At 37.6% G+C, this 22,724-nt stretch overlaps 1 protein-coding gene across 1 annotated transcript; it reads right to left on the reverse strand.

Moving 5' to 3' along the window:
- Positions 1 to 11,558: 11,558 nt before the first annotated feature.
- Positions 11,559 to 12,742, reverse strand: LOC118485441. Its single transcript, XM_035981559.1, has 3 exons — positions 12,164 to 12,742; positions 11,782 to 12,025; positions 11,559 to 11,599 (listed from the first exon to the last, which is right to left on the reverse strand). The coding sequence occupies exons 1-3, from the start codon at positions 12,740 to 12,742 to the stop codon at positions 11,559 to 11,561; spliced, it is 864 nt and encodes a 287-aa protein (XP_035837452.1).
- Between the last annotated feature and the right edge of the window lie 9,982 nt (positions 12,743 to 22,724).

A 22,724-nucleotide genomic window follows, 5' to 3' on the forward strand; every position in this document is an offset into this window, starting at 1 on the left:
GTTACACCTTGAAACTAGCCCACAAAACCCAACTATATGGGGCTGAATTTTGCTGAATTGGGGCTGCCATATTTCTTTATTTTTTTATTTTTTAAGACATTATAATGAGTAATTTTGTTAGTTAAGTTGTGTAATAATATGCAACAATGTTTCCCCTAACTTGTAACAAGGTGAAATATGAAATAAAACATGATTTAAGTAGGTAAAAAGTGTAATGTACAAGTATGTAACATGTTTGTAAGTGACAAGTATATGTCACATATTAGATGATTAACCGTTGTATAAATAAGCATATTATTAGGGGTTTTTAGGTATCAACAATTTAAGGACAAGCATGGACATGCATCGTGAATAAGTATCGTATAAGTATGAATTACAAATAAGGATTCGATGTACAATGAATTTCAACGTATGAACATGTATGAATATGTAGATGGTGAATTTAAAGAAATACGAATTTTATTTATGATCCAAGTCTCGGATTTACAATGATTACAAGGAAAGAACGATTACAAGAATACAAAGTTTCCAAAAATAGTTTTACAAACGATGGTTTCTAAATATTGAAAGTATGAAAACGCGGGGCGTTACAACGATTACCAACTCGGGAGCTCCGGCAAGTCAGGGTTTTTAAGCAAAGAATGCAGACACCCAAGCCTGACCAGCTTTGGGTGTGACCTTTTCAGTTTCACTTGGGGTTTGAACATTCCTTTTTACTTCATAAAATTCTTTTACCCCTTTGGCCTTCCCATCGACTATCTTACCAAAAATATTTTTAACTTTGTCATTAAAAGCCTTTTCGACATCAAATTCTTTCTTTTCAGAATAGAATTGATTCGAAATTTCAACCTTACCAACTTTTTGTTTAAAATTTTCAATCCGCAATGGTGGAAAGTTGACATCATCCATTGGCGGCACTGAATTCTCACTTTTAACCTCAACTTGTGGCTCCTCTGACTTTGACGAGTCAGATTCATCACCCGATTTTACATCTGATTTCTTAACAACCCATGTTTGGTTGTCAAGATTTCCCCTTCGTTTGTAAAACCTTTTTAAACACTCTCTAACTTCATATGTTGAATTTTTAAACACTTTGAATTTTTCAGTTGGTGGTTCAGTTTTATCAACAACTTTTTCTTTCAGTTTAGAAACAACTTCCTGTTTTGAATTGGTAGCCATTGGACAGTTCCAGGCGATGTGACCAACTTCTTGACATTGGTAACAGGTTCTTGTTTCCTTTTTCTGATTAGCTTCATTCTTTTCAAACTTCTGTTTTTCTCCAAGAAATTTTTATTCGACTGCTTCCAGAATTAGCTTTTCTTCTCTTCTTCAGAACTTGCCCCTGAAACAAATATTGTTTTTGTTTTAGAAATTTTCTCATTTTTATGATTTTCGGGTGGAATAAATCCTAAACCTTTCTTTTTGAAATTACAACTATGGTTTGGTTTCTTTTGAAAACCAGAACCAGAACTGTAGCCTTTTTTCTTGTTCAATCTTTGTTGAACTCTTGAAGTGTATTTTTTAGTTTTTTCATTAAGATTTACATCTTTTATTTCAGAAATATTAATTTCTGTTAATTTGAAAACCTTTTTGATCTTTACAATTTGAATACGACCGCCAAGAGCTCTTTTTCTGTTGTGGTATAATTCTCCTGAGCGTCGTGAAGAGTCTTGCTCGCATAATAGATCGGGTGAAAGTGCTTTTCTTTCTTTTTCCTAACACGGCCCCTATAGCGAAATCGCTCGCGTCGCACATAATTTCGAATGGCAGACTCCAGTTAGGCGCAACTAAAATAGGGGCCTCAATCAACTTTTCTTGAGAAGGTCAAAATCCCTCAAGCAATCATCCCCAAAGATAAACAGAGCGTCTTTCTCCAACAGACGGGTCATGGGCCTGGCGATCTTTGAAAAATCCTTGATGAATCACCTGTAGAACCCTGCATGACCAAGAAAGCTCCGTATCGCTCTCACAGAGGTGGGCGGTGGAAGTCGTGAAATAATATCAACTTTGGCTGGATTGACCTCCATACCAGCACGCGAAATCTTGTGTCCCAACACTATGCCCTCTTGTAACGCCTCACTTTTTCGCTACTTTCTGTATTTAGAAAGATTGTCGTATATTTCTACTTTCGGAAACTTATATTCCTTGTAATCGTATTTCGTTTGGAATCGTTGTAAATCTGAGACTTAGATCGTAATAAAATTATTTATTTTATACGAATCATGCTTCGTTATTTTTACATGCTTAAACATTTAATCTTTATATACATTTGATACATACTCGTACCCTTGTAAACGCATGCGTAACTTGCAATCTATAGGTGATGCTAGATATCCTATACGTGCAAACACTGGATGATACGTTCACATACACAACCTATACTTTTATTTTATATAAGCTTGTTACTTAAATTCACATAGATTAGACATTAAGATGTATATATATATATGATTCATAAGTTATTTAATTATACATATTGATAATACATATTATAATATCACACACTAAGTTCCTAAAAAAAACTGATCTTGACCCCACTCAAAAATTCAGCTGAATTGATCCACTTTTCACATGTAAATATTACATATTGTAATATACTTTACTACATAAAAAGGAATCAACATACAATGCCAAATGTGGAGGCATTGTGACTGTGATCCACAGCACAAATCGGCTGACAACATTGGACCAAAGTCCAACCATTTCCAAGCCAAGATTTGGTTGTTTTTATATATACTATACCTATTTTATACCCCACTTATGTATTAATCAATGAAACAACATTTAAGTAAAATATTAGGACCAACAATTGACAAAAAAAAAATAAATAAGCTAGTCTAACATTACGGCCAGAATTGTAATTCAGCTTTGATTGGCCTTTTCTTTATTCAACCACCAACTAACTTCATTAATTAAACTAGCCCTAATCCCCTTTCATTTTTGCAGCCGACACCATCTTGTTCCCTCCCAATTCCTTTTTGTCTTCAACTTATGAACATGTAATACACACACAAACTCCTGTACATTCATCTTCTCCAAACAAACCTCATATCAACCTGCATCTCGATTCCCCCCTTCCATGTCTGTTCTGCCACCGGTGAGACCAGAGGCGCCGTCAGACGACCTCCGGCCGACAACCCTCATTTTCTTCTCCGCCGTCGGCTCAGTCGACGACACACCCCACACCCCCCAAACATCTGATGTTACCGGTGACGACAAGAGCAGAAGAGAAAGAGATGGATAGAGAGAGAGAAAGAGATATCGGGAAGAGAGAGAGAGAAGGATGACGGCGGCGCTGCCACCGTCGGCGTTGGAAGTAGACACCGGCGACCAGGTCGTGGTTGTTTTCTTTGATTTGTTCCGACAAGTTCCGGTAACCACCTTCTCACTTTCCGTCAGTTTTGGCCCAATTCGTGTTTCTGATTCAGGTTTTTCTCGATCAAATTTCTTTGTTTGATCTAGTTGTGGCTCGGGTTCGGATGTCGTTCAGCGGGTCAGTTTCGGGTCGGTCAACCACTGGTTTGGTTCAGTCGCAGCTCACGTTCAGTTCGCGTCGGTTTGGTCCGGTCAAACATGGTCAACAACAGTTCCGGTTCGGTCAACAGTAGTCGACTGGTCAACGGCTCGAGTCAACGATCGCACTTGTTCGGTTCAGATTTGACATTCGGTAAAATTAACGACCCGATTGTTTCTATAGCATCTTGTTATATATTTTTATAACTAATTAAGCTCGAATTGTTACACTTATCATTTAAAGATATTTGAATTTTTGACGTGAATTTTATATATATTATGGTTATTTGTTGAGCTTTGACAAATATAACGACAACTTGTGTTGTCGGGGTCATCCAAAAACAGGGGAAACTCTGCCCGTTTTTCGTAAAATCCCGTGAAACGAAACACGTTTATTTTAAAAGGCGAAGCCTATCGGGTTCAATTAAATTTTTATAAAAATAATTATAAATGTATATGTATTTATTTAGTTATTTATTTATTTTTACAATACTTTTATAACCTTTCCGATAGACATAATTTAGAATTATTGTATAAACTATATAAAATATATATATACTTATCCAGCGACAAGTTATACTTTAGATTTCACTTCCTATCCTCCGTCATAATTCCTTTTACTCATGCACCATCGTTTACCCTTATAGGGTGACCTTAGTGTTCCGTCTTCCTAAACTCGCACACTCGTCAACACTTGGATAATCGGAAGACTTAGCAATTATGTGAGTATACTCGCAACCCCCTTTTTATGTTTACCACTTTTGGGGTGTAACATGTTAATTTATAAAATCCCACTTAAACTTATTCTTTATGCAATGCACGAAAACAATCCTTATACATGAATACTATGTTATGATACTTGATGCTTACGTGGACCATACTTATGTGATATGTTTTAGTCATTAGCTTTCACGAGCCTCCATTTGACATGTATAGCGCTATAGGAGTAACGCACCGCCCCCCTTAAACTTGGGTCATGTTGAATTAATTAAACTTTCTTGCGTAAACAGAGGTTGGCTAGAAATATTGCATGCCACGCTAGGTTGATCTCGTATAGACTAAGTTGCCATGTGGATTCGTTTTAAACTTTTATACTTATAATTATACCTATGCTTAAACTTGTATACTCGCCTTTGCTTTTGCATTGAATTGTATTTTAAACATGTTACAGGTTGATGATGACGATGCTATGAAAAGAAGTAGCGTTGATGCCTAGATACACATATAGACGTTTAGGTTTAATATGTTGTATCAATTTTGATTATGTTGTTACGTATTTCCTTTGAACATGTTGTCATTTGAATTTCCTTGTATGTTTTGACAATTTATCTATGAAATGAAACCGGTTGAATTAAATATCGTCACTAGTAGTGTTATGAAGTCTCTAGCAATCTTCACACTTCGTCTCATCCTGATGTTTCCGCCATTGGTTGGGGTGTGATAGATTGGTATCAGAGCCATAACTATAGGGAATAAGGAAAATTGCCATGCTTTTGACCTAGTCTATAGTTAAGCACCAAATTCGACCATATTTGCTTCACATGCTACTTGTATGGAACATCTTTACGTGCTATTCTTGAAAAGTTTCTTATGTGTTAACTTCTTGATAACGTTTCCTATGTGTTAATTTCTTGAAATGCATTATGTGTTATACTTGATTTGATATTTCAAACATCAGCCTTCCTAAGGCATTTTACTCGTTTATACTAAACTCGAAACCACTCGTATTGTACAAACGAGGCGACTTCACCAAAATAGGCGTGAAACCCACAATTTGGTGGACGACTCTCAATCCATCTATTCTTTTACGCGAAATTCGCCACCAAGTTAGGAGTGAAATCCTCACCTTGATGGAGAATTTCCATTTCAAATTCTAGTGGACCCTCGTCAAAGTGTCAAAATTAAATTTTGACCCGACGAGTACCAACCACACTTAGGGTACGAAATCGTCAAGTTAGGGGTGAAACCCGTACCTTGTCAACTAGTTCCGCTCCTTGATTTAAAAAAAAATCCCGCCAAGTCTCGAATTTTCGATTGATTTGGAAGAAGTAGTAACTGGAAGGGTGAATATAGTTAACCGAGATATCGGTGAGGGTATTCCGCTTATTAGGCCAAAGCATGTTTCTCAGATTCAGAAGAATTTTCGACCACTTTGGTTCAGTCAAAGTTTCGTTTTGGAACAATCCAAGTTTTAATCAAACCTATGCTTTACTATCATCGCTTTCATATAATTTAAATTTATTTTCGAAATCGTTTTTCTCACACACACATCATACTAAATCTTTTGATACATTATACATATGCATGATTTTAAAACGTCACTCATTTTTGTTTACATTCTTTGTAACACCAAAATGGAGACATATCATCGAGATAGGAGTGATTTCCTTACCTTGACGATTAACTCCTTCTTTTCTTAAAACGACCTCACCGAAGAGTTAGGGGTAATTCCCTTACCTAGGTGATTGTTACCAAATTTCCTTTCAAAAGAGACTTCATCATACAAAACAATCATATTTTACACCTAAATCGTTCATCATTCGTCAAAATCGCTACTTATGTAAATTTCAAAATTTATTATTTTATCGAACGTATTCTTTATCTCATAATCTATTTCACGTAAATCACATACACGAAAATTCTTAATCATGCCTTAAAACGTTTTATCACCTGAATTTCGAAACCTTGCGAAATGCTACCTATCAACGTAATCAGCCCAATGGATCTCTTGCCCATGAACTTCATATTTAACCTCATCACTAAAACATGCTCACATTATATCATTATACTAAATACTTCCACTCTCAGTCGTAAATCAAACCAACTTTCTCATATATTGATAAGATCTTATATATATTATAAGATCGTTTTACCACAAACTCTTTTCAAAACCAACGAATCATTTTCACTGCTAAACTTCTTTTAAGAATCAACGTTTTCACAAGAACCTCCAAATTTCAAATTTCATATTTTAATGCAAGATCCTTTGAAATAACATGAACTTATTATTTACAATGAACTTTTATACACCCTCAATAAGTCATTCAAATTTCTAAACATGGGGGCAAGAGGACTTCATGGGGATCGATGATCTTCAACTTGCGTAAATCTTCTTTTTGAAACAAAAGTAGCATTTTCATCGCTTACAAAATATGTTATGTATAACCAATAAGTACCTTATATTCTTTTTACATTTACAAACTAGAATCTACATTACTAGTCAAACTCAATCTATTTCTATTCGATAAACTCAACGTTTTGCTTAAACAACTATACATGCATATCATCGTACATGTTTTAATCATTGTCTCACGACAACTCCACTTAAACCGTTCGTTTTTGCATACTCAACCTTTCGATTGTTTTCACATGCTTAAACTCGTTATGTTTCAATTTATACCATTTACGCAATCTTTATTATTCGTACCTACACTCTTACTCATACGTTTTATATTTATACTTACACCCACATGCGTATTTATACATACACGTATATTTATGCTCATACTCTCCTTCATACTCATGATTCATATATTCGTACCCGTACGCGAGCGGAATCCGAGGGATTCGCTTACGTGGGTCCCATACATGCTTAAACATAAACATGCTTATACACTACATTCTTTTACGTACTCGATCTTATTTTTCAAATTTATGTATACCCTGATTCATACACAACTAGTACAAGCTAAGCGGATCATGCGACGATCAATATAATCGCGGGTGCACACGGGATTATGATGACAGACGCATGAGAATCATAGAGTGTACTATTGTGTATGGTAAGACACGGAACGTAACATGATACCGAATATGAAACGAACGTAATATGGTTAAAACATGGTGGATACGCTGCTGGTACTTCCTATATATAAGTGTTTTCACCATGTTATCAAACTTTCGTAAAACGTGCCATGAGGAATTCGGTGTTTTGCAGACCTTTTAGACCTAATACAAACTTTAACAACTCACAAACGCATTATATCCATTTATCCATGACAAGACCTTATTCTCAACAGTCATAATCACATTGTATCCCACCTTCAAACCATTCTTGTACTCGCATTCACCAACTAGATCATTTGTTCACTCTTATACCTCTGTTGTTCCCAGTTATTCTTTTGTTTTTATGCAAACCTCGTTTATAAGAAATGGGTTTAAACACTCGAAAACTAAATACTTTTGCTTTTAAAGCCTTCTTACAACTTACAAAGCGACCACACTTTTCATCAAAATGCATACCATTTTATACAACAGTTTTCTTTCTTAGATAGCATATTTTAAAATACCTCTCCATTTGAATTATTCAAACCTGTTTAAGCTCGCTGGTCTATACACGCTTATGCACGTTTTACTTACGCTTAATGTCTCAACTCACTTTAATCAAACAAACTCCTTTTACAAAACCTACCCTTTCGTCCTTCAAAACTTCGTACCTTTCAAAACGTTTCAAAACTTCCAAGACTCAAAATTTTAGACAATCATTCTTTTAGCCAAAATGTTTTTTTTTCTTCACAAGGTCTTCCTCTTGAATAAATTTCGGGACGAAATTTCCTAAAGGAAGGGAGACTGTAACGCCTCACTCTTTCGCTACTTTCTGTATTTAGAAAGATTGTCGTATATTTCTACTTTCGGAAACTTATATTCCTTGTAATCGTATTTCGTTTGGAATCGTTGTAAATCTGAGACTTAGATCGTAATAAAATTATTTATTTTATACGAATCATGCTTCCTTATTTTTACATGCTTAAACATTTAATCTTTAAATACATTTGATATATACTAGTACCCTTGTAAACGCATGCGTAACTTGCAATCTATACGTGATGCTAGATATCCTATACGTGCAAACACTGGATGATACGTTCACAATACACAACCTATACTTTTATTTTATATAAACTTGTTACTTAAATTCACATAGATTAAACATTAAGATGCATATATATATATATATGATTCATAAGTTATTTAATTATATATATCGATAATACATATTATAATATCACACACTAAGTTCCTAAAAAAAACTAATCTTAACCCCACTCGAAAATTCAGCTGAATTGATCCACTTTTCACATGTAAATATTGCATATTGTAGTATACTTTACTACATAAAAAGGAATCAACATACAATGCCAAATGTGGAGGCATTGTGGCTATGATCCACAGCACAAATCGGCTGACAACATTGGACCAAAGTCCAACCATTTCCAAGCCAAGATTTGGTTGTTTTTATATATACTTTACCTATTTTATACCCCATTTCCAAGCCAAGATTTGGTTGTTTTTATATATACTTTACCTATTTTATACCCCACTAATGTATTAATCAATGAAACAACATTTAAGTAAAATATTAGGACCAACAATTGACAAAAAAAATAAATAAATAAATAAGCTAGTCAAACATAACGGCCAGAATTGTAATTCAGCTTTGATTGGCCTTTTCTTTATTCAACCACCAACTAACTTCATTAATTAAACTAGCCCTAATCCCCTTTCATTTTTGCAGCCGACACCATCTTGTTCCTTCCCAATTCCTTTTTGTCTTCAACTGATGAACGTGTAATACACACACAAACTCCTGTACATTCATCTTCTCCAAACAAACCTCATATCAACCTGCATCTCGATTCCCCCCTTCCATGTCTGTTCTGCCACCGGTGAGACCAGAGGCGCCGTCAGACGACCTCCGGCCGACAATCCTCATTTTCTTCTCCGGCGTCGGCTCAGTCGACGACACACGACACACCCCACACCCCCCAAACATCTGATGTTATCGGTGACGACAAGAGCAGAAGAGAAAGAGACGGAGAGAGAGAGAGAGAGATCGGGAAGAGAGAGAGAGAGAGAGAGAGATCGGGAAGAGAGAGAGAGAGAGAGAAGGATGACGGCGGCGCCGCCGCCGTCAGCGTTGGAAGTAGACACCGGCGACCAGGTGGTGGTTGTTTTCTTTGATTTGTTCCGACAAGTTCCGGTAACCACCTTCTCACTTTCCGTCAGTTCTGGCCCAATTCGTGTTTCTGATTCAGGTTTATCTCGATCAAATTTCTTTGTTTGATCTAGTTATGGCTCGGGTTCGGATGTCGTTCAGCGGGTCAGTTTCGGGTCGGTCAACAACTGGTTTGGTTCAGTCGCGGCTCACGTTCAGTTCGGGTCGGTTCGGTCCGGTCAAACATGGTGAACAACAGTTCCGGTTCGGTTAATAGAAGCCGACTGGTCAACGGCTCGAGTCAACGATCGCACTTGTTCGGTTCAGATTCGACATTCGGTAAAATTAACGACCCGATTGTTTCTATAGCATCTTGTTATATATTTTTATAACTAATTAAGCTCGAATTGTTACACTTATCATTTAAAGATATTTGAATTTTTGACGTGAATTTTATATATATTATGGTTATTTGTTGAGCTTTGACAAATATAACGACAACTTGTGTTGTTGGGGTCGTCCAAAAACAGGGGAAACTCTGCCCGTTTTTCGTAAAATCCCGTGAAACGAAACACGTTTATTTTAAAAGGTGAAGCCTATCGGGTTCAATTAAATTTTTATAACAATAATTATAAATGTATATGTATTTATTTAGTTATTTATTTATTTTTACAATACTTTTATAACCTTTCCGATAGACATAATTTAGAATTATTGTATAAACTATATAAAATATATATATATATATACTTATCCAGCGACAAGTTATACTTTAGATTTCACTTCCTATCCTCCGTCATAATTCCTTTTACTCATGCACCATTGTTTACCCTTATAGGGTGACCTTAGTGTTCCGTCTTCCTAAACTCGCACACTCGTCAACACTTGGATAATCGGAAGACTTAGCAATTATGTGAGTATACTCGCAACCCCCTTTTTATGTTTACCACTTTTGGGGTGTAACATGTTAATTTATAAAATCACACTTAAACTTATTCTTTATGCAATGCACGAAAACAATCCTTATACATGAATACTATGTTATGATACTTGATGCTTACGTGGACCATACTTATGTGATATATTTTAGTCATTAGTTTTCACGAGCCTCCATTTGACATGTATAGCGCTATAGGAGTAACACACCGCCCCCCTTAAACTTGGGTCATGTTGAATTAATTAAACTTTCTTGCGTAAACAGAGGTTGGCTAGAAATATTGCATGCCACTCTAGGTTGATCTCATATAGACTAAGTTGCCATGTGGATTCGTTTTAAACTTTTATACTTATACTTATACCTATGCTTAAACTTGTATGCTCGCCTTTGCTTTTGCATTGAATTGTATTTTAAACATGTTACAGGTTGATGATGACGATGCTATGAAAAGAAGTAGCGTTGATGCCTAGATACACATATAGACGTTTAGGTTTAATATGTTGTATCAATTTTGATTATGTTGTTACGTATTTCCTTTGAACATGTTGTCATTTGAATTTCCTTGTATGTTTTGACAATTTATCTATGAAATGAAACCGGTTGAATTAAATATCGTCACTAGTAGTGTTATGAAGTCTCTAGCAATCTTCACAGTTCGTCTCATCCCAATGTTTTCGCCATTGGTTGGGGTGTGACACCTCTCGTACCATGAAGTGGCACTTCTCCCAGTTTAGGACAAGATTCGTCTCCTCGCACCTCTTCAACATTTTCTTCAAATTTTCCAAACAATGATCGAAGGAATCTCCAAATACCGAAAAGTTATCCATGAAAACCTCCATAGAATCCTCGATCATATCATGAAAAATTGCAACCATGCATCTCTGGAAGGTCGCCGGTGCATTGCGTAACCCAAAAGGCATCCGCCGGTAGGCGAATGTGCCAAAAGGGCAAGTAAAGGTAGTCTTCTCCTGATCCTCAAGAGCGATGGGAATTTGGAAGTACCCAGAAAACCCGTCCAAGAAAGAATAATACGACTTCCCCGACAGACGTTCCAACATCTGGTCGATGAATGGAAGCGGGAAGTGGTCCTTGCGAGTAGCATCATTGAGTTTGCGGTAGTCAATGCAAACTCGCCACCCATTGACGGTACGGGTAGGAATCAACTCATTCCTATCATTTGGGACTACAGTAATACCACCTTTCTTCTGTACTACCTGCACTGGACTCACCCACACAGAGTCAGATATAGGATAGATCAATCTGGCATCCAACAAGTTAATCACTTCCTTCTTTACCACATCTTGCATGTTTGGATTCAACCGCCTCTGAGGCTGTGCACAGGGCTTGTACTCGTCTTCCATCAGAATCTTGTGAGTACAAAAAGAAGGATTTATGCCTTTGATATCCATAATCTTCCATGCTAGTGCGTTCTTATGAAGTTGTAAAACACTACGCAGCTTGCTCTTTTCCTCTTCCGTCAAAGATGATGAGATAATAACCGGCAAACGACGCTCCTCGTCTAGAAATGCGTACTCCAAATGGGGCGGAAGCTCCTTAAGCTCCAAAGACGATGGATCTTCAACCGAAGGCTTCGACTTTTCTGCATCCTCACGATCAATTTCTGTAAACCGATCCGGACTCTGGGAACCATCATCACCAATCTGATAGACTGGCTGCTCGAAATCGTGGCCCTCCTGCGTAATGCCATCTAGGTCCCCACACAACAGATGTGTGTCCGAATCAATCTCCTCAATCGTGCCCTGGAAATGTGTGCTCACATACGTGTCAACAATGTCAACATAGTAGAGCGCATCATCCTGACTCTGCAGGTGCTGCATCGACCACTTTATGTCAAAGGTCACATGCTCATCATTCACTCGGAGTGTAATCTGCCATGTAGCTACATCTACAATGGTCCGAGCAGTATTCAAGAATGGACGTCCGAGAATCAAAGGCACCCTAGAGTCCTCATCCATATCCAGGATAACAAAATCCACTAGAAACACAAACTTGTCGATCTTAACAAGCATATTTTCAACAAATCCACATGGATACTTGATAGAACGGTCTGCAAGTCGAATACTCATATGTGTAGGCGACGGCTCACCTAGATCCAACTTTGTAAAAACCTTATAGGGCATAAGGTTGATACTCGCTCCCAAATCAGCCAATGCATGGCTAACAGACATATTTCCGATCAAACAAGGAAGCGTGAAACTGCCAGGATCTCCCATTTTCGTGGGTAGACGATTTTGAAGAATGGCAGAGCATCTTTCATTCATCACCACACAGGACATATCCTTAAGCTTCTGCTTATTTGAGAGGATGTCCTTTAAGAACTTTGCATACTTCGGCATCTGGGCCAAGGCTTCAACAAACGGTATGTTTATATGCAGTTGCTTAAACGTTTCAAGGAACTTACCGTATTGTTCTCCATTTTTCTGTTTCTTCAGCCGCCCAGGGTATGGAACTGGAGGAGTGTACTCTTTGACTGGCTCCTGGACTTGTGCTGTACTTGCTGGGCGCAGCCTATCTTGCACCTCGTCCGGTGTGTCAGTCGGGACCTTTTCAGTGATTGGTGGTGGGTCCGATATGCTGGGTCCTGTAGTCTTGCCACTCCTTGTCAAAACCGCATTTACATGCCCGCGCGGATTTGGCTCCGTATTGCCCGGAAGACCACCTGGGGGTCTCTCTGACATCATCTTTGCCAGCTGACCAACCTGATTCTCGAAATTCTGAATCGAGGCTTTCTGACTCCTCATTTGTCCCTCATGAGCTAGAAAACGATCTTCGCTTTGTTGGTATCGTTTTTCAGCTAACTGGTTTGCACTCGTAGAGCTCGAAAGAAGCTGAGCCATCATATCCTCCAGCTTAGAACCTGATTGAGGGGCTTGCTGCTGGGAACTACTCCCTGCACCCTGATTCTGATATGAATATGGACGTGGTTGGTAAAGTTGGTTGTACTGCTGGAACTGCTGACCATGAGCCTGCTGTGGCGCTGGAGCGCGCGGGGTAAATCCTAACGGGTTCTGATTACCCGTGCTTGCTCTCCACCAAAAATTTGGGTGATTCCTCTATCCGGGGTTGTATGTGTTGCTATACGGGTTGTTCTGTGGCCTCACCTGATTACTCACGAAATCTACTTCTTCTTGGCCCTCATATACAACTCCCTGAAAGCATGCACCAGGCTCGTGTGACACTCCGCACTGGTCACACCCTGAACTAGCTTGAGTAGCTATCTGGGACTTGTCGAATTTCGCTGAAAGAGCTGAGATTTGTGCAGTAATGGCTGTGTAGTCGTCCACAGCGTGAATTCCTGGGCGAGATGATGATGATGTCCAGCCTCTCTCTCCTGCTCGACGCGAGCCAGACTTCAACGCAGCTTTTTCTATAATATCATAGGCTTCGTTCGGCGTCTTTGTTCCTAGATCGCCTCCTGCATTCATATCTAATCTCTCCTGCGTGTCGTAACTAAGCCCTTGATAGAACGTCAAGTTTTTGGCGCCGTTGCCGGGGAGTAGGAATTACGGGCCACTTACACATGAGATGGGCTTGTGGGCCCTAGGCCCAAGCCCAAAACCCACAAGCTTAAAACTGCACATAAAATAACATCTTAACAAATCTTTATAAGATCTCTACAAATCTTACAAAATCTTCACAAAATCTCATCAAAATCTTTTCAAAATCTTAACTAGATCTCTACAAGATCTCTATTAGATCTCTATATATATGGGATATTTCACCCAATTTATTTTCGTTCTCAACAATTATACTTACACACACAGACAATACACATATTGAAAACCCCTAATTTTTTTCATAAGCCTCACAAAGAACACCACATTTCCTTCATAATTTCCTGACTTACAGCACATACACACATAACTTTACCTACAACATCAAACACCCAGACTTACATCCACTCCCTCCCTCTCGAGTTCAACACAGCTGACCCCCAACACCTTCACTTTCACCTCTCGATCTCCCTCTTTGTCTGTCTGATGAACATCACCGGCTACCGGATTCCTCCGGCGAACCCCCATAACCACCGTCCTCTTTCTCTCACACTTACACACCCATGATACCTTGCACCACTTTCAATGGCCACCCCAGCCCCTGTTATCTTCGAATAGACGGCCGGCCACCACCAATCGGTGGTGGCGTACAGCGACGAGATGGAGAGAGAGCAGACGGAGAGAGAGAGAGAGACAGAAGAAAGAGGGGCGGCGTCAACTGGGCTCGGCGGCAGGGGAGTTTCACGGCGGAGCCAACCAAACACCGGCGACTTCGCCGGCGACGAATCCAACAACAGCGACGCCGCTGTTGACGGTGATGACGCTGTGCTGCTGTGATGTTGATGACGATGTCTCTGGTAAGTTCTACGACACAATTTTTCTTTCGAATCCATGTTTCTCCGGCCGTTGTGGTTGCCGTTTCAGGTGATGATGATTCGATGAGGGATGATGACGATAATGGTGTCGGCTGCCGGCCGACGTCGGAGACAGCGGTGGCACCGGTGACGTCACAGCAGGCATGTTGGAGTCTCGTTTCAAGTTTCGGGTTTTGGTTCGAGTCAACTTGGTTAAACCGAGTTAACTCGGTTCGGGTCTGGGTTAAACAGTCACGGCTGGTCAACAGGTTCGGGACGGTCAACAGCTCGGTTCGGGTTAATCAGCTTTGGGTCAGACTCCGTTCGGGTGACTCGGTCAAACCGAGTCAACTCGGTCAACTCAGGTCAACGCAGCGAGTCAACTCAGTTGACCGGGTCAACTTAGTCAAACTGTCCGATGTTTCGACACGAAAGAATTGGTAAAGATAACGGTGCGTTTATAATTTTGATAATTATATTTAACGATTGTTTTATTTTCGTGATGTCGAGCTCGAACCGAACAAATTAACGAATTCTTAGTTAATATTTACTTGGATTTATTTAGTATTTCCTTTATATAAATTGATTATACAAAAATATTGTTGAATCTTGTTGAAATTTGAAAATATAACGACAACTTGTGTTGTCGGGGCTGTCCAAAAACAGAGGAAACTCTGCCCGTTTGTCGAGAAAATCTGTAAAATAAAACGAGTTTTGTTATAAAACAAAACGTGTTTTATTGTAAAACAAAAATTATTGATATAAAGCGACTTTTATAAAACAAGATACATATATAAAGTTTCTTTCGACAATACTTTACAACTTAAGAAAACAACGATTCGGAAACTGATTACAACAACAAACATAGTTGTTTTGAACTTCGGAAATCCGACGAATCCTTCTATAAAATAAATATAACCTTTTATATTTATTTCAAACACCTAAATGGCATACGAAAGTACTTTTACGAACCTCTACGATGCGAGACGTAATATGAGTTCATTACATGTTTATTACACACACAAACAACTTCTCAAGACGATTAACGAGATTCTACCGAAATATTTATATACTTTTATATAAATATTAATATATTTTAAATCTCACAAGAACTAAGTGTTTTTCAAAGACTTAGGAAAATAATACCGACATTAGACGAAGCTTAACAAGTATAACTTAATCGTTACTATCAAGTTATTAACTTACCGTTGAATTGTTCGGTTAACGATTCGGTAGAGCTCGATGACACATAGTTTCATTACCGCATTTGCTTAGAAACTTATAAGATATTCCGTGTTAGGAATATTGTAGAATACACGCTAGCGAGTCTAGTCTTGGAAACGACATCACGAAGTCGCATATAGCTAGCTTTGCACATGAATATTCAGGTGAGTTCATAACCCCACCTTTTTTACGATTTTACATTTTTCTAAATGTTTTCGGGGTGGAAAAACATGCACTTTTTGCAAAGCATACAAGAATTACATATTTCTAAACCATTTTACAAGCAAGTTTTAACTAACACAAATGGCTTACGAAAAGCTTATGTTTTATACCGGTTTTTCAAACAAGCATATTTTTCGAAATGTGCATACACACGGATTCTAGTTTTCTAAAATACGGGAAAATACAAGTACCAAGAGGTACATTAAACTAAGGAATGATACTTGAAATCGTGTCACGAATAGGGTACCAGAAGCACCATTAATCGTATACATACTAAGACCGCAGAACAAAAGGTTAGATCTAATGGGTTTTCAGGCAGCCACACTCATGGTGATAACTAGTATCAAGTAGTGCTTTTGTGTCTCAGTCGTGAATCGACAACTAGAAAAATGCCTATGGTTTGGATGCTTCCTATGTCGTGTCACATGTTAATGGCCTTGCAACCCATTAACAATCTCGATACTTACAGAAATACTTGATACATACAAATTACATACCATGTTTTATACAAATTCAAAGCATAGTATTATGCGGGCATGAGGTCAAAGTCAGGGTGGGCATTGACGGTTATACAAACTTTACAAATACAAGAGTTTACAAATACATGATTCTACGAACATAAAGCGTTACACATACAAAGTTTCCATATAACATGACAAGAAAGTGATTTTAAATTTGTTTTCTCAACAATACTTTAGAAACCGGTTGTTCAAAAAGATTTATTTCAAATCTTTTACAAACAAACTATGAACTCGCTCAACGTTATGTTGATTTTTCGCATGTTTCTTTCTCAGGTTACTTATCAGAAATCATGGCACGGTTGGAATAGGAGAACCATGTGGAGTCGAGTACTTAGTGGGCGTTCAATTTCTAGAAGTCTTAGCTTGTTTTTGCTTCCGTTGTGCAATGAAGATACCAGTCCAGTCACGCCAGCTCTGATAAGTTCAAGGTGTGACAAAAAGAATCTTTGTAAGCAGGACCAACCCGTCCTCTTACTTATACGTAAGTTGAAAAACGTTACCAAAGTTCGTAAATTAGATATTTGTGAGTTTTTATCAAATGAATCTTAAAAACATTTGAAAATCCGAGTATCAAAACTGGTATGTAAGCGTCTATGAACAGATCATTAATGTTTTGCAAGGACATTAATATATGCGGTGACATAGGAAGCACTCAACCCTAGCAAATTTCCCCCGGTCCATCCGGTTAGAACAAAAAAAGCACTACATGGGCCATACAAGGACCCAAGAGTGGGGCTCGCTACACCCGATAGATCTACCACTTTTGCCCTCGGTCTTATACAAGATTAATGGCACTTAAGAGAGATTACTATTCGCCACCTTTTTATTTAGGGTTTAATTTTAGATTTGCCACCCTTTTATTTAGGAAGTTTGTTGTGCTTAGTTTTAAGTTTTTATAAGAAATAACTAAGTATAGATATTAGGCAGTTTTAATAAAATAAAATGTGACACATAATATCTTCATTTTAGTACTTTTAATTCTTTTTGTTTTTGTTTGCATAGTGATATTCACCAAAATACACATACTTTATTTCCCTATTTTACCCCCATTTTTTGCGTTTTCGGCCGTAAAACCGTGAATCGGATACTTAATCAGGTATACTTTTGTTTACAGGCCTAAAACAGCATGCCAAACAAGAAGATGATGAAAACGAGTACTTTTCGGACAAAACGACACCGCTGCGAACTTTCTGTGAAGAATTCTGACATGGGCAAGTTGCACGGCCGTGCCACTCATGGCACCCCCGTGCGGATCCGATAACAGGGCCTATCCCGGCATTGCACAGCCAGTGCGATCCAAGGTGCAAGCCCATCTCGGCAATGCACGACCCTGCTATCGACCGAACGACCGTGCGGATGCGATGACCCAGCTCAGTCCGGAACTGCACCACCAGTGCAGCTGCTCGTGCCATCCAAACCCGGAGATGCACGCTCGTGCCACCCATGGAACGGTCATGCAGATCTGAAGACCGGTCAAGATCTGATGAGGTCACAAGGCATGGTGAACACTGATTTAAAAGTGAACGGTCGTGCACTTTATTGGCATGACCGTGCGATCGCAAAATGTTATAAAAAACATACAGAAACATTCTGTTTGAAATTCTGGACTTTTGGGAGCTTATCAGGCGATTTCACAGGCTCCGGAGGCTCTTGCTTTCACCCGGATTCAAGCCACATTGTGGCGATTAGCTCCGTTACTATCCGGATTCTTAATCTTGTGCTTGTTTATGGTTTGATTTCCTTAATCTTTCCATGATTTTGTTATATTTCAAGCATTTAGATTAACTATTATGTATTAATGTAAGCCTTTGGGCAAAAACACTAGTATCCCTTGCTTAATTACAACCTCTTGTATGTTAATTATGTTTGTAATGACACTTTGAAGCATTTTCTATGTTAATCTTTGATGATTAGTTTGCAACCTTGTTTATGGATGTTGATTTCTTGATTATAAGTAATTATCTTGGATGATTAGTATATGGTTAGTTGAGATAATTGAAAGATGAAGCTTAATTAATCATGTATTAGTAGACTTTAAACTTGGTTAACTAGTTTAACTTAGTTAAAATGTGTGCACCATGATACTAGAAATTGTTAGTGGGTTAATAAGGGGTAATTATTGTTAATCAAGAAAGCTTTCCCTCACGGAAGGACCTTAACGGGTTAAATGGTGTTGTTATGAATTCTTGTCATGAATTGTTAGCTTAGTTAGTAGTTTAGGCCAAAATTGCTATCTTGGTGAATTTATGTGCAAGATTTGTAAAATGAACTCGGTTGTGATTTAATCTAGTTTATGCTTGTCTCGGTGGTTGCATTGTGTTATCGGTGTCACTTTCCTTGATTAAGTGAGGTTAGAAAACTCCAAATGGATGACTAACTTATTTTTAATAGATTTTCATAGACATTTATCAATTGCACGTTAAAGAACAATTTTAGGTGGTTAAAGTGTGTTTATCGTTTTAGCTTTCCGAATGATTGTCATATTAGGATTCCCGAAAGGGATACTAATTTTCTTAATAATGGAAAATTGACCAAATGTTTCAAGTGACAAAACCGACTTAGTTCATATACTTTGGTTGTGTAAAAAGCAAGGATATATACTTATTTTCTTATTTGGAGACTATTATGTTTTTATGCATCTTTGTTTATGCTTACTTTAGTTGTTAGAAAATCAATCACTTATCTTTCTACTGGTAGTTTAATGAGAAAGGTCTAGAATGATTTCTCCGCCCACATCCTTGGATCGATACTTGTTTCTTACCGAAACTTAACTACATATATGACAGCGTACACTTGCCCTTTCCTGTGTGTTTTAAATGTTGAAGTATAAATCAATTTTATAAATTTAAAACCGAATCGTGTGTTAGATTCATTGTAAAAACATGTATATACGCGCACACGTCAAGTTTTTGGCGTCGTTGCCGGGAATGTGGCGAGCTTTAGGAACGACCCGAGTCATTATTTTATCGGTGTATATACTTGTAAATATTTGTGAATATTTTCGTGATTATTTATTCATTGATTTATTTGTTAATATTTCTTGTTTTTAATTTAATTTATTCGTTTTCAAGCTTGTTTTTAAACTCTTGTGCATTTTTTTCCATTTATTTCTTTGAATTCGGACTATTTATTCATTTATTCTTTGAGTTTTCAGCTCCGAAAAATCATTTTTACACTAGCCGATTCGATTATTTTTTATTGTTTTAATTTTTACAAAATTTTGGGCCTATTTTCGGATTTTTATAAAATTTTCCAGCCCTATTTATAAAAATCCTGTTTCTTTTCAGCAAAAAAAAAAACAGCAGCATTATTATATTAATAAAATATTCATTGAGTCATTTTTTCGTTTGCAGTTTGATGTCCTCAACCCCCGCTCCAGAAGTTGTTGAGCCGTCAGACGAGCCTGAGCATGATCTGATGAGACGTCTTCGCGAAAGATCTCGTGCGGTTGGCCTGCTTCTCGCAGCTGGTGAGCCGGAGAATCAGCCCGGACGTGAAGGCCTGCAGCCGAGTATTATTAGACCTACTATAGATGCACCTACTTTTGAAATTAAATCTAGTATTATAAATATGGTGCAGAATTCGGTGCAGTTTGACGGACGCGAGCATGAAGATCCCGGACGACATATCGCTTCTTTTCTCGAAGTATGTTCGACGTTCAAGATTAGGGATGTTTCTGAGGACGCTGTTCGGTTGAGGTTGTTTCCATTCTCATTGCGTGACAAAGCTAGGGCTTGGCTTATGTCACTTCCAGCTGGGTCCATCAGGACCTGGAATGAGCTGGCAGAGTTATTCATGCAGAAATACTTTCCACATGAGAAAACAACCAAGTTAAGAAACCGGAGTGTGACTTTTCGCCAAGACGAGGGAGAGTCGTTGCACGCGGCCTGGGAGCCATTCAAGGATTTGTTACTTGATGTTCCACATCATGGCTTCTCCAAAAGACAGTTGGTCTTGACGTTCTATCAAGGGCTTAGTTACGACACGCAGGAGAGATTAGATATGAATGCAGGAGGCGATCTAGGAACAAAGACGCCGAACGAAGCCTATGATATTATAGAAAAAGTTGCGTTGAAGTCTGGCTCGCGTCGAGCAGGAGAGAGAGGCCGGACATCGTCATCATCTCGCCCAGGAGTTCACGCTGTGGACAACTACACAGCCATTACTGCACAAATCTCAGCTCTTTCAGCGAAATTCGACAACTCCCAGATAGCTGCTCAAGCTAGTTCAGGGTGTGACCAGTGCGGAGTGTCACACGAGCCTGGTGCATGCTTTTAGTGAGTTGTATATGAGGGCCAAGAAGAAGTAGATTTCGTGAGTAATCAGGTGAGGCCACATAGATAGAGCCCATCTTTGCAGATTAGGCGCATTAGATCACATGTATTAATTACTTGTACATTAGATCACATGTTTTAATCCGTGCGTCGATATTGAACAAGACAACTATCGAAACGTCGACAAAAATGTGTAGGTCGTCATGCTATCTTTGGATTTTTTTTAAACAGTATAGTTTATAAGATATGTCAAGAATACGTAAAAAATTATAAGTTTGTTGTGGAGGGGTGAATTGTAACTAATTATCTATAATTTTGTTAAACCCTCAGGGATTTAAGTGTAATAAGTTTAGTGGCTAAAAAATAAATAGTGTTTAAAAGACCAACCTACCCTCATTTTAGGGGTCTTTCTATAAATAAAGGGGGGGGGGGAGTTCTTATTTTTTGGGTATCTTAAAATACCCATCCCTCATGCATTATAATATAGTATAGATAGTCTAACAGCTAGTAGGCAACAGTTACATTTCTCAAATTCCACAACCTACATCGCGTGGTTCAAACCACATGCCCCGGACCACGAGGCCAACCACGAGCCGGCGGGGGGGGGGGGGGTGTTCCCCTCGTGGTTGGTCTTAACCACGTGTAAACCACTTGCCACTACGGGTGGCCTTAGAGGTGCAGCCCTAATTAAGGTGAGTATTTTAGGACATACTATCTTGATTAAATTTAAATAAAATAAGAATAATATGACGTACAAAACTTAGTTTTTGTGGATATATTGTTTAATTAGTCTATTTGGCAAGAGAAGCATTAAAGTGGATAGTTTTAATGCCCTTGTTTACCTTTCTCAAGTGTGTTGGTGCATATGTTTCAAAGATAAACTTTTGATAATGATAAAAATAAAATGTTTTAGTTAAGTATAGAGACAATAATGCTCAATACATTGGTAATTTCAGTTTCATACCAGATTGTGAAATTGTGTCCAATAACCAACCTAACATATACTTGATTGATAATTGACGTCACATATCGAGTACGCATGACAGTTTGTTAAAACTTACAGAGTAAATTGCCATTTTAGTCCCTAAGTTTTGTCTAAATTTGTCATTTTTAGTCCAAATAGTTTTTTTTTCGCCTCTGGGTCCCTGACTTTTCCCTTTTGTTGCCATTTTGATCACAGACCCTAACTCCATCCAAAAACCTCATTTTTATCCAGGGGCATTTTGGGGATTTTCATTTTAAATCTTTTCAGTTGCCATTTTGATCCAATTCTAAAAATTATAAAAAATCCAAAAAAATCTAAAAAATTCTAAAAAATAAAAAAAATCATAAAAATAAAAAAAATCTGAAAAATCATAAAAATTCTAAAAAATCAAAAAAATAAAAAAATTTCTAAAAAATCAAAAAATTCTAAAAAATCAAAAAATATCAAAATTCTAAAAAATCAAAAAATTCTAAAAAATAAAAAAAAATATATTAAAAATCTAAAAAATCCAAAAAAATTAAAAAATCAAAAAAATTCTAAAAAATCAAAAAAATCATAAGAATAAAAAAAATTTAAAACTCAAACAAGTTCTAAAAAATCAAAAAAATTATAAAAAAAATCAAAAAAATCTAACAAATCAAAAAATTCATAAAAATTCTAAAAAATAAAAAAAAATCTAAAATCGTAAAAATAAAAAATATTCTAAAAAATCAAAAAAAAAAATTCTAGTTACCTATTTTTGAC

Source organism: Helianthus annuus, chromosome 2 (genome assembly GCF_002127325.2).
Source record: "Helianthus annuus cultivar XRQ/B chromosome 2, HanXRQr2.0-SUNRISE, whole genome shotgun sequence".
NCBI lineage: Eukaryota > Viridiplantae > Streptophyta > Magnoliopsida > Asterales > Asteraceae > Helianthus > Helianthus annuus.

What these genes read in the sequence shown, in the direction of transcription:
- LOC118485441 (XM_035981559.1), bottom strand. Translation starts at nt 12,742, where the DNA reads ATGCCGAAGTATGCAAAGTTCTTAAAGGACATCCTCTCAAATAAGCAG. An exon ending in TTGACATTGTTGACACGTAT is followed by an intron (nt 12,026 to 12,163) that starts GTGAGCACACAT and finishes GATGGTTCCCAG; the next exon opens with AGTCCGGATCGGTTTACAGA. An exon ending in GAAGATTATGGATATCAAAG is followed by an intron (nt 11,600 to 11,781) that starts GCATAAATCCTT and finishes AGTCCAGTGCAG; the next exon opens with GTAGTACAGAAGAAAGGTGG.